Genomic DNA, 17,175 nt, shown 5'->3' on the forward strand with positions numbered 1-17,175 from the left:
GAATGCCTTAAGGCTGCCATGAAACAAAAGTGGTATTTTTTTTTTTGATGTAAGCACCTCAAATTCACATAGACATATGCTCCAAATATTTTAACTTGAATTTAGATTTTCACATTTAAGCTGCATTTGGTCATGCGACAGTTTTGAAACCTTTGTAGAAACCAAACAGCTCCACCCACCATGATTTAGACTTGTCACTGATGGTCTGGGCATCAGACAGATCTGTCCTCTTCCCGGGGCTTCCTCCTCGGCCTTGGGAACTGAGGAGCCCTCCCACCTCACCACTGTCAAGGGATGCGTGCTGTTTTGGGTTCCGTCACCACCTCGCTGGGCCTGGCAGTTCCCCAGCAGTCTGCCTGGACAGGACCCTGAGTGCTCAGTCATCCGTCGGTCAAAGTTACCTCCGTAGCCTTGCCGCCATGTCCATGTTGACATGGGTGCCGGCCTCTGAGGCAGCTCTGAGTGGCCGTGTATAAAACATGAATTAGGGGCTGGAGAGATGGCTCAGTGGTTAAGAGCACTGGCTGTTCTTCCCGAGGACCCGGGTTCAGTCCCCAGCACCCGTATCAGGGGCTCACGACCACCTGCAACAACAGCAACAATGTGTGAGTGTTTGGCCTGCATGTGTGTGTGGACCATGTATGTGCTTGATGCCCATGGAGATCAGAAAGAGGGCATTGGATTCCCTGAAACTGGAATTACAGATGTAAACCACCATGTGGGTGCTGGGAACCAAACCCAGGTCCTCTGCAAGAGCAACATGAGCCCCAAATAAATCTTTTAAAAAGAAGGTCAGGCTGGGCTTGATAGCACACATCCATAATCTCAGCACTTGGGAGGTAGAAGCAGGTAAATCTCTGTGAGTTTGAAACCAGCCTAGTCTCCATAGTGTATTCTAGGACAGTCAGGGCTACATAATGAGACCCTGTCTCCAAAAAAAAAAAAAAAAAAGTCAGAGGAATGAATTAATTAGTTTGAGGTTCAGAGCAACATTGCTTTGAGAAACATGGTTTAACAGAGACATTTGCGTCACCAGTGGCTATGTTGGAAAACAAAGAGGCCTTGGTTGCTGTTCTGTGCTCTGAGAACCTTTATTGTGTCTTATTTTTCATTGGAAGGTGAGAATCACTGGGTCTTGGACACTATTCGTAATTCTTCAGGTTTTTGCCTGTAGCAATTCTAGAGTTTGAGGTCTTATATTAAAATCTTTAATCAGATGGATTTTTGCAGATAAGAGAAACAAATATTAATTTTTCCTTGTCCCGTTTGTTGAAGAAGCTGTCTTTTCCAGTGTATGCATTTGACACATTGGTCAAGAGTCAGTGACTGTACCTGTGTGTGTTTATTTCTGGGTTCTCCACTCTGTTCCATAAGTGTTTACATTTACATGTCTGGGGTTTTGTTTGTTTTGATTTTTGGTTTTTTGAGAGAGTCACACTGTGCAGCCCTGGTTGCTATGTGGACTGGGCTGGCTTCAAATTCACAAAGATCTGCTTGCCTCTGCCTTCAGAGTGCTGGGATTAAAGATGTGAGCCACCATATCTGGCTAAAAATAATAGCTTGTCGTGTTTTCATTCCTAGCCAGGCATGGTGGCGCACGCCTGTAGTCCCTGCCCCAAGAGGATTGCTCTGAGTACAGATCAGCCTCCATTACAGAGTAAGACTCTGCTTAAAAAAAAAAAAAAAAAAATCAAAGTTATTCAATCAGTTAATTAGCTAATCAATCAAACACTCATTTACTTATTAAACCAACAAATATTTACTGTGCCTATATTTAGTGTTCGATGTAGGAATTTATTAATGAGCAGGACTGATAGAGGCCCTTCTAGAGCATCCAGGCTAGCAGGAGGGCACAGCTGCTTCTGTGAGGCTTGACTGGTAACTCCAGAGCTGTGCTAAGTGCTCTCAGGAAGCAGAAGACGCGCCGGGGGGTGGGGGTGGGGGGGGTGTTCAGCAGGTGAATGCGGTCTGCCAAGGGAACAGGGCAGCCTTGAGAGGACAAACTGTTTAGATGCTCAGCGTGGGAGGAGGTGGCGGACAGACGGTCAGTGAAGAGCAGATACAGACCCTGAGCTCTCTGTGCTGGAGGAACCGAAGGACAGGGGTCTGGCCAGAGTGGGACGAGGAGGCCTGGGGTCTAATGGAGCCAATTCTAGAGCTCTGGAGACAGCTTTGAAGGGAACAGTCCTCAGATTTGCATCTGTTAGGGGTTCCCCTTGGCGATTGAGTGGGTGTTGTGGTCAGGTTGTGATGTAATTTCAATGGGGGCCCGGAAGAAGTGGTCATTTCCAACGAGGCTAGGGGGGTAGAATGCCATGAGTTGGTTAGGCGTAGGTGGGCTTGGAGAGCGGACTCTGCAGTGTGCCTTGCAGCTCCAGGCATGAACATCTGGTGGCCTTCCAGAGGCCAGCTCCGAGACAGGAACTTCTTTTGAGACATGTTAATTTTGAGGTTCTTGCCCACTGTCTTAAATTAGCATTTTATTTACAAGAATATGGAAAAGCCATTAGTAACCCCCCCCCACCCACACACACAGTATTTGGACATTGGTCATAATTTTTTAATGTTTCTTGAAGCAATTTCATGATACACTCCAGGCTGGCCTCAAACTCGAGATCCCTTGCTTCAGCCTCCTGAGTACTGGGATTAGACTCCCATGGAGGGAGGGCTAGAAAAGAAAGGGACTAGAAAAGAAAAAGAGAAAAAAAAGAGAAGATGAAATTCATTGGGGAGTGGGGGGGCCTGATGTATGCACCAGTAATCCCAGCACTTAGGAGGTAGAGACAAGAGAATCCGAAGTCTGGGAGGCCATCCTTGACTACATAGTGAATTGGACCAAGCCTGAGTTACGAGGGAGTTCATCGAAACAGTGAGATCAGGGTCTCATCTCTAAAACCAGCTGTCATGTGGCCAGGCGGTGGTGGCGCATGCCTTTAATCCCAGCACTCGGGAGGCAGAGCCAGGCAGATCTCTGTGAGTTCGAGGCCAGCCTGGGCTACCAAGTGAGTTCCAGGAAAGGCGCAAAGCTACACAGAGAAACCCTGTCTCGAAGAAACAAACAAACAAACAAACAAAAAAACAGCTGTCATGTGATCATTGGAGGGCCTGGAAGGCAAAGAGGAGGTTGCGTTCTCCCCAGCTCTGAGCATCCTTAAGGCAGGGACTTCTTGCCTTTTCTTCACTAGTTCGGACGGAGCGCAGTATGACCCACAGAAGGTGTTTGGCACACCCGTGGGTGGTGTGGAGCATGGTGCTGGATGTTGGTTAGCTACAGACCTGTTTGGTTGTACTTGTCATTCATTTACCTTTGGAAATACCCTTTTTCTCCAAGTTAATACATAAAGGCTAAAACTTTTCTCAAGTTCAAAGTTGTTCATAGAGAATTAGCGCAGTGGATCAGTCATTCATGTGAGCAGGTTTTTCTTCGGGGTGTGTGATCTTCCACCTGCATTGTAGCCTGGCTATTCTCACCTAAGAGAAGGAGACCGGGATGAGCTCTGTGTGAATTTAAAGTTTTTTAGTGAACCACATAGACCCTACTACAAGTCTAAAGAAGCGGTCCCGAGCTGAGTCTGAGTGAGAAGGGATGTAGCTGTGATGGCCGTTAGCAAGCATGACTTGATTACGGATTTTTTTTTTCCTAAGACAGGGTTTCTCTGTGTAACAGCCTTGGCTGTCCTGGAACTCGCTTTGCAGACCAGGCTGGCCTGGAACTCACAGAGATCTGCCTGCCTCTGCCTCTGCCTCTGCTGGGATTAAAGGTGTGCGCCACCATGCCTGGCTGAGGATCTAAGCTTTTAATAAGGCTAGGACAAGTTGTGTCACGATGGTCACCTTTGATAGGGGAGCAGAGGCCTTGGGCTTACAGAAGCAGAATAGTGCAGGTTAGCAAAAGTTCCCCCAGGTACTGGACATGCCTGAGGGTCAGCCTGACCTCAGTTTTAGCCCAGGGTTGGGTCAGGATTTGGCAAGTATGTTTTTCTCACTTCACCTGAACCTTAGAACAAGAGGCCAGAAGTCCCTGCAAGCCAGCGTGCTCACGTGTGATGCTGACATGCCAGTGAACCAGTGAATTATTACAAGGGTAATAATTACAATTCGGCGTTCCTGTTAGTTCTGGAACCTGGAACTGGTGGCTCCTCCTTGCACCTCTGTGGATCTTACTTTGTGTTGATTTACAATGTTGCCTTTTAGATTTCACACACTGGTAAATTGAAAACCAGTACTTTGACACAGAGATGGAATTGCCATTAGGAAACCCTGTGATAACTTACTTGACAAGTTAAGCTTTGCAGCAGAGGCAGGAGGATCACAAGTTCAAAGGCCAACCCCGGGCGACATAGCAAGAGACCCTCTTTCAAAAAGCTAGGGACTGAGGTGAGTGTGGGGGCGCACACCTTTAACCCCAGCACTCGGGAGGCAGAGGCGGGAGGACCTGCAGCCTGGTCTGCAGAGTGAGTTCAGGGTCAGCCAGCAGGGCTGCACATAGAAACCTGACTTGAAAAGCCAAAAAGCCAGGGCCTGAGGTTGACGTCACAGGGCACTTGCCCAGCGTGCACAAGGCTATGGAGGGTTTGCCGTGCGACTGCTTGTTCTTTGATTTTGTTTGTTCTGGTTTTCTGTTATTTATTTATCTGTGGGTGTGTGTGATGAGGGATGCTCGGGTACCACGCTAATGAGTGGAGGACAATTGCAGGAGTTGGTTCTCTTCTCCACAGTGTGGGTCCAGCAGGTTGGACTCGGTTCCTCAGGCTTGGTGGTGAACACCTTTACCTGCTGAGCCTTCTCATGGGTCTCACTGTTGTTTGTTTGCTGTTATTTTATTGTGGAATTTTTTGTTGTTTGTTTGTTTTGAGGCAGGATCTACAGCCCAGACTGGTCTGAAACTCATGGTAGCCTAAGTGGGCCTAGGACCATTGAAAATTCTCCTGCCTCAGTCTCCAGAGTGCTGGGATTATAAACATTAATCACCATGCACAGCTTTATTATTATTATTATTATTATATTGCACTTCTGGTTTTTTGAGACAAGGTCTTACTATGTAGCTCTGGCTAGCCTGGAATTCACTATGAAGACCAGGCTGGCCTAGAACTCACATAGATCTGCCTGCCCCTGCCTCTGGAATGCTAGGATTAAAGACATGAACCACAATACCCAGCTCCTCCTAGCTTTGATTTTTAAGGTGGGATCTCATTATGTAGACCAGGCTGACCTAGAACTTGATGTCATATCCTTCTGACTTAGCCTCCCAAGGGCCGGCATTGCAGACATGTACCATCAAGCCTGCCTCCTAATCAGTTTAAAAGAAAGTTCTTATTCTTACAACGTGGTCTTTCTAAATGCGGTTTAGACTGTCAAAACCTTGTATGGGTCAAGACTCAAATGCAAAGCATGCCTCATGTTAACATCTTGCTCCCATAAATATGGAAAAAAATGACAACAGAGTTAAGGCATGTCTTAAAATCCAGGATGTCAATCAGTAGCCATTTGGATGATGGTTAATCCCATCCCAAGGAACCCCAAGATCATCCAGATTAGTTGTTGTGTTGCACGCACTGTAAAGAAGAGAGCTAACCACTGGACTATGCCCTGAGGTGTACAAACGTCTTGAGTTGTTAGGGCTCTGTGCTGCAGACCACACCTCCACCCTGTCATCTCTCCTCATAGTACTAGTCTGGGCAAATAACAACCTGGCCTGGAAGAGGTCAGAGTCAAGGCAGCATGGCATATTACCATACCAGAGAAAGCAGCTAACACCTATCTATGTCCCAGACCAGACCCCATCTGCTAGAGCTCTGAGACTTGGCCCCTCGTCTGCCTGCAGGAGCCCTCGGTGGAGGCGGAAGAGGCTCGTGAGTGTGATAGCTCATCCTGTGTGGATGAGTTTCTGCTGCAACTCAGGCGTTTGCCTTGTCTTGCGCCTCTGCAGCCCTGGCCTGAAAGCTTAGGCCTGGCCCCTTTGCGCTCTGTTCTCTGCTGTGTTCAGAACCAGCCTGAACTGATTCCAGTTCTCTTTTTCTTCCCTTCCATGGTGCACACCCCAGGAAGTCCTATGAGTTTGAAGACTTGCTGCAGTCTTCTTCTGAGAGCAGCAGGGTGGACTGGTACGCACAGACCAAGCTGGGGCTCACGCGCACTTTATCGGAAGAGAACGTCTACGAGGACATTCTAGGTAAGAGGCCAAAAGGTGTGTAGAGGGCTGTGGGTGGGAGTCTGTCTGGGATGAAGTGAGAGTTGAAATGGAGGTTCTGCTGGAAACACACGTGCATGCCCTTGAAGACAGATGTGCAGGCACTGTGTGAGAAAGCAGCGGGTCGGCAGGCTGGGAGAGTGAGCCTCAGTGGGCTGAAGGAGAGAGGCACAGCTGAGCGGGCAACAGGGTGATCCAGGAAACACGGAGCCTCAAGGTCCAGGGTGGACTCCTGTCTCCGCCGGTTGTTTGGTGACACAAGGGCTCAGAATTTGAGATCTTCATCCGTCTAATGATGATGCTGGCCCCCTTGCAAGTTGCTCAAGGATTGGTGAGAATCCAAAAGACTTGGTTTCCAACGGCCTTTCCTTCAGTATCAGCTGTGGAGTGAGGACACTGGAGGCCAGCATGCTCTTTCAGATGACACGAGAGTGTAACTCCAACAATGATGTCTGTGGCTAGAAGAGTAGCCTTGGTGGAGCTCCGAGACTCCTCAGCTTCCAAAGCTTGTTTCAGAGTTCAGTAATCTTCAGGGAATAGTTACACTTCGGCTAGGCCTGAGCTCATCAGACCGGATGGCTTGTGATGGCCGAAGAAATGAGCTGACACACGAGCAGTGCTGCGTGGAAGCCCGCAGGCCAGTGTCTCCAGCTCTGCCACGTGGCCGGCCCTGTGGCCCATGACAGAGCCACCAACTCGAGCAGTTCTGGAGGTACTTGGAGAAGTCGGGGTGGCTGGCCACGCTGACGAAGGTGTTGGAGTCTCATACGAGGAACCAGAGGGTCCACTTGTACCCTGGATCTTTAAGCATCACTTAGGAGCTGCTGTCCCAGAAAACCCAGAACTAGAGCTGCTTCGCCCAGAACTGGCAGGAATGAGAGAAAAACCAGGCAGATGTAGAAGAACATAATAAATGAGAGGCTGGAGAGACGGCTCCGAGGTAAAGAGCACCGGCTGCTCCTCCAGAGGTCCTGAGTTCAATTCCCAGCAACCACATGGTGGCTCACAACCATCTGTAATGACATCTGGTGCCCTCTTCCGGCCTGCTGGTATACATACATGCAGGCAGAACACTGAATGCATAATAAATAAATCTTAAAAAATGAAACAAAACAAAACAAAATTTGCTTGGTATGAACCACCTCAGGAGAAGTGTGCAGAATAGGATTCTTCTCAGTTGGAAAGACACTGAAAACTAGTTTTATATCTTGTGTAGTATATAGTCTCTTCTACAGATAGTATAAAACTTTAACATGTTAAAGTTACTCATCACACTTTAACTGTTGCAAACACATAGACTCATGAACAAAAACTCAGAATAACCTTGAAAACAGAAAAAGAGCTGGTAAGAGCGAGAAGCCCACAGGTATTTGCACGTGAGGGGGAGATAGGGTATTTGCACACAGACGTCACACGTGGGATCACCAGTACCAGAAACGCCTCTGAAAGGAGAAAGCGCAGGAGGCCGGGAGGGCTTGGCAGAGCTGTTTGAACCAGTGTCAGGTGGGTGCCCACCCTTGCAATGATCCGGCAAAGGTACTTTAGGGGAATCTGCAACCCGAACTGGCTTTGCCTTTCTTCTCCCATGATGATTTTGTTCTCAGCAGGGTTTCCCACCGTCCCCAGGAAGGCTGCTACCAGCTCCCTGGGACCCAGGCTTTCCTCTGTAGAACCAGAGCCTGGGGCCTGCAAGTCCCAGCAAAAGTCCTGAGTCACTGCAGCCAGACCAGCTTCTGTCCGTGTTCCTTTTTAGTGACTTTGAATAGTTGCCTTAGGCCTGGGCTCTCAGCCCTTCTGAACTTGCCTCTGAGGCAGGGTCCAGGCCCCACAGAGCAGCAAGTCCTGAAACTGGGAACAGAGTTTATTTGACACAGCTACAAGTGGGGAGATGGGGAGTTACCCCTTCGTGAGAACCGGGATCTGCTGCTACGAGGGAGGCCTGGCCAGTAAAACAGCACACATCCCACAAGGACTCACAGGCAGGAGGCCAGGGTGCTGGCCTTGGTGCTCTCTGCAAAAGTTCAGGGGCTTGAGAGATGGTACAGCAGTGAAGAGCGCTGGCTGCTATCGCCAGAGACGTGGGTTCAGTTCCCAGCACCCTCATGGAGGCTCACAGCCGCGTGTAACTCCAATTCCAAGGGATTTGACACCCTCTTCGGGGCTTCTCAGGCTTCAGCCACACACGATACATGGATAATCTGTGCAGGCAAAACACCATTCACATAAAATAAAATCTTTTAAAAGGAGAAAAAAAGACAAAGTTCTAACCTCTCTAACCCATTTTGCCATTGGTCCCAGATCCACCCATGAAGGAAAATCCTTACGAGGACATCGAACTGCATGGCCGCTGCCTGGGCAAGAAGTGTGTCCTGACCTTCCCTGGATCTCCCACCTCGTCCATCCCGGACACTTCCACCAAGGTACCGGGCACTCTGGAGTTCTTCCCGTTCAGCCGTCTGTCCACTCAGCAGCCCTCTCCACAGAGCTCCCTAAGACACCTTTGGGTTTCTAACTCAGGACCCTTTCCGAAGTCAGTCACTAAAAAGCCATGCATTCCGACTGTCCCGAGCCAGGTGTGATGGATCCCACCCGCAGCCCCAACACTAGAGCCATGGCAGGAGAACTGCTGCTCAAAGTTCAGGGTCAGCCTGGTTGACGTAGTAAGTTCCAGAGTAGCCTGACTAAGAAAAGAAAATCCTGAGCGTAAAGAAACAAGTACAGAAAGGCATCCTGATGAGATATAAGGAAAAAAGATAGAGTGGAGAACTGGTTTGTATAGGGTACTACCTGCCATCTGTGTACATTTTTTTGTTTGTTTGTTTTTTTCAAGATAGGGTTTCTCTGTGTAGTTTTGGTGCCTGTCCTGGATCTTGATCTGTAGACCAGGCTGGCCTCGAACTCACAGAAATCCTGGCTCTGCCTCCCGAGTACTGGGATTAATGGCATGTACCACTACCACCCGGCTCTGTGTTTTAAAGTTTTTTTTTTTTTTACTTGTCAGATGTGGTGGCACACGCTCTTATTCCCAGCCTTCAGGAGGCAGAGGCAGACAAACCTTTGTGAGTCTGAGGACAGCCTGGTCTACATAGTAAATTCTAGCTACACAGTGAGACCCTGTCTTTTAAAACAACAACAACAAAAAAAGTGCTTATTTTATTTTTTATGTATATGTATGTGAGTTTATGTGTATCACATGTGTGCAGGAGCCCTTCGAGGCCACAAGAGAGCATCAGATCCTGGAACTTGAGTAATAGATGGTTGCCAGCCACCATGTGGGTGCTCCGAACTGAACCCAGGTCTTCTATAAGAGCTCCAAATCACTGAGCAATCTCTCCAGACCCTGTGATTTTTTTTTTTTTTCTGTTTTTTTTTTTTTCGAGACAGCGTTTCCCTGTGTAGCTTTGCGCCTATCCTGGAACTCGCTTTGGAGACCAGGCTGGCCTCGAACTCTCAGAGATCCGCCTGGCTCTGCCTCCCGAGTGCTGGAATTAAAGGCATGCGCCACCACCGCCCGGCCCTGTGACTATTTTTTAACTTAAAGAATATATGTATTTTTGTAAGCTCACATTTGTTTGTACATGTGCAGAATATTTCTGTGAGGGAACCTAGAATGTAGAAGTGCATATGCAAATACCTCAGTGGTGGTATTTTGGTATCTGAATACCCAGAGGTCAAGACTCCAAGATTTACTTCCTGTTACAGAAGATCCTTTTGAACTCTTTAGGGGATTTGTTGTTGAAGAAAGTAAATGAAGGGAGACCAAATTTAAGCTGCAAATGTCACTCAAATTCCATCGTCAGGGTTTGTTTCCAGCCTGAGAAAGCAGCTGTATGCCTGTGGCCCCCAGGGCAGGTCAGCATTTGCTGGAGGGTGGGGTGGTTTTCACAGGGCGTGCGTTCTACACTGGTGTCAGACAGAGACACTTCCAGCCACAGACTTCTAGAAGAATCAGAGGCATAACCTGCATGTGAACCCACACACACAAGCACAAAAGAAGGAAAAGAGCAGTCATACCCACTCTGCTTCTCACATCCTCCGTGGCCCTCCACCTTCTGAGCAGGCAGCTGCTCCCTCATACCACAAAGTGAAGGCTGAGTCGTCCTTCCTGTCCCTGCTGGGCTGGGCAAATCTGGAACCTGTGCTCCCAACCACATCAGCCAGACTAGGGTGGTAGTGATGCCAGTCAAGTTTTCTGTCCAGATGTGGTTGTCCTGGATAGCAGTGTGCCCTGGCCAGTGCCCCGGACATGACAGGCTGTTAGGGCCCGTGCAGCGTCACTGGGCCCTGCATCTTATGTCCACAACTCTGCTGTCACAGCTGGGTGTCTGGTCTGTGCCCCCGTTCTGAGGGACAGCTGCAGACTTTGCCGCTTCCTCCAGTTAGCTCATCAGCTATTCATTGAGCATCTGCCACATCTGGGCTGCATCTGGGAAATTAGAAGTAGCTCAGGCAGCCCCTCTGGGTTGAACTCCTCTACCAGCCTCAGAAAGCTCTCTGCCGTCTTTGGGATGCTCGTTTAATTAACTCCTGTCTGGTCCCAGTGGAAAGGGGGGGTGGGACAGTTGGACAAAGTCTTCTTGGAAAAGAGCAGATGTGCAGCCGGCACAGATGCTGCGGTCTGTGAACCCAAAATGGTGTGTGTGTGTCTTATATAACCATCCACACTACAGCACAAGGAATGTGGCCACAACTCAAAAAGACATTGTGTGGGTGTGTGGGTGGAGTATGTTCTCGTGTGTGGGTGCGTGGATGCACTGCATATGTCCCTGCACATGTGCATGGAAAGGTCTGAGGTTGACAGCGGGTATCTCCTTCAGTCATTTTCCACTTTATTTAGTGAGTGAGAGCCTTACTCAATCTGGAGCTTTGCCCTCTGGCTAGCCAGCTTGCCCAGGAAATCCCATCACTGCCTCCTGAGTGCTGGGCTTCCAGGTGTGCCATCACATCTGCCCAGCTGTTGGTGTGAGTTCTGGGGTCTGGACTCTCCCCAGCCTCTATTGTTTGTTTGAGATGGGGGTCGGGTCTCACTCTGTAGCCCTGGCTGACCTCAAATTTTAATTCTCCTGCATCAGCTCCCTGAGTGTTGTGATTATACAGATGTGCCACTACAACTGTCAAGGACCAATTTTTTTTCTTTCTTTCTTTATTTTTTAAATTATACTCATGATATTAATCACATTTGTGGTATTCATAGATTACATTCGCAGTATTCATTCAATTATATATATATAATTTTAAATGTCGAATGTCATTTCTTGAAGGGGGAAGGAGGTCTTAATTACAGGCTTACAGCACAATGGGAGGACCCCACAGGGCAGAAGTTCGCTACTGATGTTTTACAATCTTGCATCTAAGTTGTTAATGTCCATTATTCAGGATACACAGACAAGGAACTTCCCTTAGGCATTCAGGAGGGTGGAACCTGGCAGGGAATTAGCATTGGGAGGATATCAAGGTCAAGGTCCACAAGCAAGGCAACAGTTACCCAAAACGAGGGCCAGGGCCCTGCAGGTCCCCCTTTTACTAAAAAATGAGCTTCTGACTTGGGTTGCGTGGGACGTCAGCAGGTCACCTTACCTGTCATGGAGACGCCTGCCCAAGCTACACAGGTGCTCTGTCTTAGGTTGGTGAGTGCCCCCCAAGTATTACCCGTCTCTGAATACTCATTATCATACCGGCTCAATCATGTGTGAGCTGCAGTGTTAATTGCTGCCAAAGATCTCAAAGTGACACTGGGCTTGCAATCTGTGTATTCGACACAGAAAAGACCAACAGAGGAAGGACCAATTTTTATATCAGAGAAAGATGTGCTAACTGGAGATAGTTCTTTTCCTCTTTTTTTTTTTTAATATTGTGACACCCATTTATCCAGAAAGAGCTAGTGATCTCAGCTTCAGTCCATGTCATCTCCCTCTGAGGAGACTCCAGGCTTCTTGCCACCTCCTTCTCATCAAGATATCACATGCCAGGACCCATCACAGCCTCCTGCAACAACTCAAGAGGCTTGAACAGGAAGTCAGACTTCAGGCCCAGATCGTTCTTGTCTACTTCTCAGACACTACAGGTTCCCTGTGGTGCCCAATGCTGGTTTAGAGACAGAGTGCCATGGGGACACGGCCGCTGGACTAGAGACAGTGTGCCACGGGGACACGGCCGCTGGACTAGAGACAGTGTGCCACGGGGACACGGCTGCTGGTTTAGAGACAGTGTGCCACGGGGACGGGGCTGCTGGACTAGAGACAGTGTGCCACAGTGACGGGGCTGCTGGACTAGAGACAGTGTGCCACAGAGACACGGCCGCTGGACTAGAGACAGTGTGCCACGGGGACACGGCCGCTGGACTAGAGACAGTGTGCCACGGGGACACGGCCGCTGGACTAGAGACAGTGTGCCACGGGGACACGGCCGCTGGACTAGAGACAGTGTGTCACGGGGACATGGCTGCCTGCAGGAGACAGTGTGCCGCGGGGACACGGCCACTGGACTAGAGACAGTGTGCCACGGGGACACGGCCGCTGGACTAGAGACGGTGTGCCACGGGGACACGGCTGCTGGTTTAGAGACAGTGTGCCGCGGGGACATGGCTGCCTGCAGGAGACAGTGTGCCGCGGGGACACGGTTGCTGGTTTAGAGACAGTGTGCCGCGGGGACACGGCTGCCTGCAGGAGACAGGTGGGAATGGGCACTATGCAGGTTAGTGTGAGGTGTTCCTATCAACAGTAGACTCGGCTGGATAACAGGGGAAAAAAAAAAAAGCACCTTTAAGGCCCGCCAGTGGCCTCCGTTTCATGCTACAGTTAGGGTTTGGCCAGTTTGACCCTACTGCCACTTGCTGGTTTTTATGAATGAAGCTGTATTGCCCTACTCAGTCCTTTGTACATTACATATGATGCATATGGACTTGGCATGGCTGAGAAGCTGCAGCAGCATGGCCCCACTGCTGTACATACTATCTGACTTTGAAGAAAAACTTTACTGGCTCCTACTAAGTCTAAGACTCACATCCTTGCTTCCAAAAGCCTCAGCAAACAGACATCTTCATATGGTACCACTTCTCCCAAGTAGCCTCAGGGCCCTCGGAGCCCTGGTAAAGACTCCAGGCCAGAATTTGCTTCTTCCTACTGAGCCTCAGACTATGATGAATGCTTAAGAGGTACACACGCGCGCGCACGCGCACACAGACACACACACAGACACACACACACACACACACACACACACGTACGTACGTCCTGCTGTCTTCTCTTTTATCAAACAAGAAGCTACTCAAGTCCACTCCTCCTCGAAGCTCCCTGGACCCTTCTCCCCATCAGTGACACCAGGAGATGTAGCATGGATGCAGCCTGCACACAGCTTCTGCCAAGCTCCTTGCATGCTATCTACAGCTGAGCACCATATTTTGGTTGATTTTCTTCTCAGATCTTTTCATGGGTCAAATCTGTAAGCAAACACTGACCCAGTGTAAATCTTGAATGAAAACAGATACCCGCTGGTTGCCAGCCGTTATATAGATTTCAGTGCCATGAGGGCATTAGGGCGTCTTCTTGGACTTCATTGCGGTGGAATTAGGCTGCTGAGAAGCCTGCTTTCTGTGCCAAGGTGATAAAGATGCCCACACTGGTCACAGCTGGTCAGCTCTCCACTGCTGGAAGCTTCCTGTACTGAGCAATTCCTTGCCCCTTGTAGACCTATGATGAATGGGAGAACCGACCACGGAGCAGACAGGAGTCTCTGTTCCTGGAAATTTTGAAAAAGAAGGACCTCTGAAGTTCCATCCGACTTGGAACTAAGTGAGACTGGGAAACTCAGTGGAACACAGTAGGCCTATTCTGTGAGTGCCTAAGATACGGTAGATGTGGCTTTGTAAATTGATTGAGAAAGAAAGGCTCATTCATGAAATGGAATAGGGATAAGTTGGCTTGGAGGGAAATGATTTAGATTAGCATACCATGAAATAAATTACTGATGGGTTAATGAATAAACTATGTTCAAAAACAAACCAAGAAAATCCAGACAAAAATAGAATTCAGTATTTATTAAACATCTAACAAGAGATAAATTTTCTTTTTTTTTTTCCTAAATTTTTTTCATGTATTCATTTGTACATGGGTGTGTATGTATGCACCACAGCAAGCATGTGGAGGTCAGCACAGCCTGCGTGGGTTGGTTCTCTCCTTCTACCATGTGGGACCCAGGGGTCAAACTCAGGTCCTCCAGCTTGGCAGCAAGCGTCGCCCACCTGCTGAGCCATCTCACCAGCCCAAGAGATCGATTCTCTGGGTAAAGACTGAGGAAGTCAGAGGGCCGGAGAGGTGACTGATGGATAAGCACACTTACCTTCTTTTGTAGAGGCCTGGAGTTTGGCTGCCAGTACCCATGTCAGGCTGTTCACAGTGACCTGCAATTCCAGCTGCAAAGGAATATGCAGTGCCTATCTTACCTCCATGCAGTTTGCGGGCTTCGACTCTCACCGGGGGTGTGTGGAAGTTACTTCCCCTCACAGGCTCGCCTACAAAGTGAATTAGCAAGTAATTTTACTTTTACTAGCTTTTGAGTGAAAAATGTTTCCTTGGTGGAGTTGGAATTCCCTCTTCTTTTTGGAGAAAGCTGAGATTCTTTCACAGATCTGGGAATGATTACACTCCCACTTTGTGACCAGTCTTATCTTTTATATTTTTTGTTGGTTTGAGTGGACTTGCACTCATCAACTTGCTGTGTTTATCAGGAAAATGGATTCTTTTCTGGGTTATGAACTGTAAGTTTCATTTGTTTGAGACCGAGTCTCATGCAGCCCTGACGGGCCTCAGACTTGCTGTGCCGCTGAGGAGGGCCTTGCACGTCTGGTCCTCTCAAGTGCTAGAATTACATCCGTGCACGACCATGCCAGAAGTCAAGTTCATTTTTATTTGGGGGGTACTGAAGATCAAACTTGGCGTCTTGCACGTGCTGGGCAAGTCCACTGAACTACATCTACTGCTGATTGGTAAACTTTTAAAATAAGTTCTTTATTTACCTTTTGATTTGAAAGAGACTTGTTTAGAAATGAAATCCTGGATTGGGGCTCTAGCTCATTAGTAGAGTGTCTGTCAGCGTAAGGCCCTCGATTCAAATGCCAATACTACAAATTAAAAAAAAGATACTGATGCCCAGAGGGATGAACCTTCCTGTAGAGCAGGCCCTTGGCAAGCCAGCCCCCAGGGTCACAGCCAGTTTAGTCCTGTAATTTTACAAGGACATGTGCCTTTTATCATCAAGCCTCATCTGTAAAGCCAGAGTGGAGGCAGGTGGCTTCTCACCTGTCTGAAAGAGATTGCATTAGATTACATCTTTGTCACATAAATTGCTCACAACTGGATGGTAGCACAGCATGGTTAACATAGCAAACCCCAGGTACCCTGGGAACTCAGCCCAGCCTGCTCAGTTCCCTGTCTCCGCACTGAGATCTCCCACCCAGCCCAGCCTGCTCAGTTCCCTGTCTCCACACTGAGATCTCCCACCCAGCCCAGCCTGCTCACTTCCCTGTCTCCACACTGAGATCTCCCACCCAGCCCAGCCTGCTCAGGTCCCTGTCTCCACACTGAGATCTCCCACCCAGCCCAGCCTGCTCACTTCCCTGTCTCCACACTGAGATCTCCCACCCAGCCCAGCCTGCTCAGGTCCCTGTCTCCACACTGAGATCTCCCACCCAGCCCAGCCTGCTCAGTTCCCTGTCTCCGCACTGAGATCTCCCACCCAGCCCAGCCTGCTCAGTTCCCTGTCTCCCCACTGAGATCTCCCACCCAGCCCAGCCTGCTCACTTGCCTGTCTCCACACTGAGATCTCCCACCCAGCCCAGCCTGCTCAGTTCCCTGTCCCTGCACTGAGATCTCCCACCCAGCCCAGCCTGCTCAGGTCCCTGTCTCTGCACTGAGATCTCCCACCTCAACCCTTTTGTTTGGACTCAACGCCTCTCTCCTTTCTCACACAGCCATCCTTGTCCAAATCTGCATTTTTCCGGCAAAATTCAGAGAGAAGAAACTTCAAACTGCTGGACACTAGGAAGCTGAGTCGGGATGGAAGCGGGTCCCCTGTGAGAACCAGCCCGCCCTCTACACCTAGCAGCCCGGATGAAACTTTCTTTAACCTTGGAGACCTACAGAATGGCAGGAAGAAAAAAAAGATCCCCAGGGTAACACATACTTCAGATTTGGAGGTGCGGGATGTGCCCCCACTTCTCTGTGGAGGAAGTTGAGGACAGATTGTATGCGGTCCCCTGCTTTTCGTGTCCTTGTGGGACGGGGGACACAGTAGAGCCAGTGGACTAGGATATGTGGGTCGTCGTCTTCTCGGTTCTTACCGCGATCCAGTGTTCTTCCCCTTAGCCGTTCTCTCCCGCCTCCTTAACTAACCTTTTGATTCCAAACAGTCTTTTCCTGCGTGTGGGGGGGGGGGGGGGCGGAGGCAGGGAGGGAGGGACGGACACTGAGCACGAGTTTCACACTTGGCTAGGGAAGAGCTATATCCCCAACTCTTTTTTTTTTTTTTTTTTTTTTTTGAGACAGGGTCTTGCTAAGTTACTCAGTAGCTAGCTTACTGCTAGGAGCTAGTGATCCATTCGGGAGAGCTGGTCACGATGAGAAGGATTGGGTAGAGGCTTGACAGTTTCTCCCTTTCCCTCCCTCCCTCCCCCTCCCCCCCCCCTCTCTCACACACACACACACACACAACCAGGACCTCTACTGCTCCTATTCTTCCCAATGCATAAAAAAAGTCTGGTAAAATTTATTTACTTTATGTGTGAGTGTTTTGCCTGTGGGTAATGTGTGCTTTATGCATGCCTGGTATCTGCAGAGGCCAGCAGAAGGCATTAGATCTTCTAGACCTGGAAGTCCAGCTGGTTGTGAGCCACCATGTGGGTGCTGGGAATTGAACACTGGTCCTCTACAAGGGCAGCCAACATTGACCGCTGACCCACCCCTCTAGTCCCAGGTTCTACACTTTCAGGC

At 49.2% G+C, this 17,175-nt stretch overlaps 1 protein-coding gene across 8 annotated transcripts in view; it reads left to right on the top strand.

Moving 5' to 3' along the window:
• Dennd2a (DENN domain containing 2A) overlaps positions 1-17,175 on the top strand; it is an 88,706-nt gene that overhangs the window by 40,130 nt on the left and 31,401 nt on the right. For all 8 annotated transcript variants that reach the window (XM_042273081.2, XM_006990404.3, XM_042273086.2 and 5 more), the window contains 3 exons: positions 6,045-6,172; positions 8,489-8,610; positions 16,158-16,358. In XM_042273081.2, coding sequence (XP_042129015.2) covers positions 6,045-6,172; positions 8,489-8,610; positions 16,158-16,358 — 451 coding nt within the window. The remainder of the gene's footprint in view (positions 1-6,044; positions 6,173-8,488; positions 8,611-16,157; positions 16,359-17,175) is intronic.

Source organism: Peromyscus maniculatus, chromosome 3 (assembly GCF_049852395.1).
Source record: "Peromyscus maniculatus bairdii isolate BWxNUB_F1_BW_parent chromosome 3, HU_Pman_BW_mat_3.1, whole genome shotgun sequence".
NCBI classification, from domain to species: Eukaryota; Metazoa; Chordata; class Mammalia; order Rodentia; family Cricetidae; genus Peromyscus; species Peromyscus maniculatus.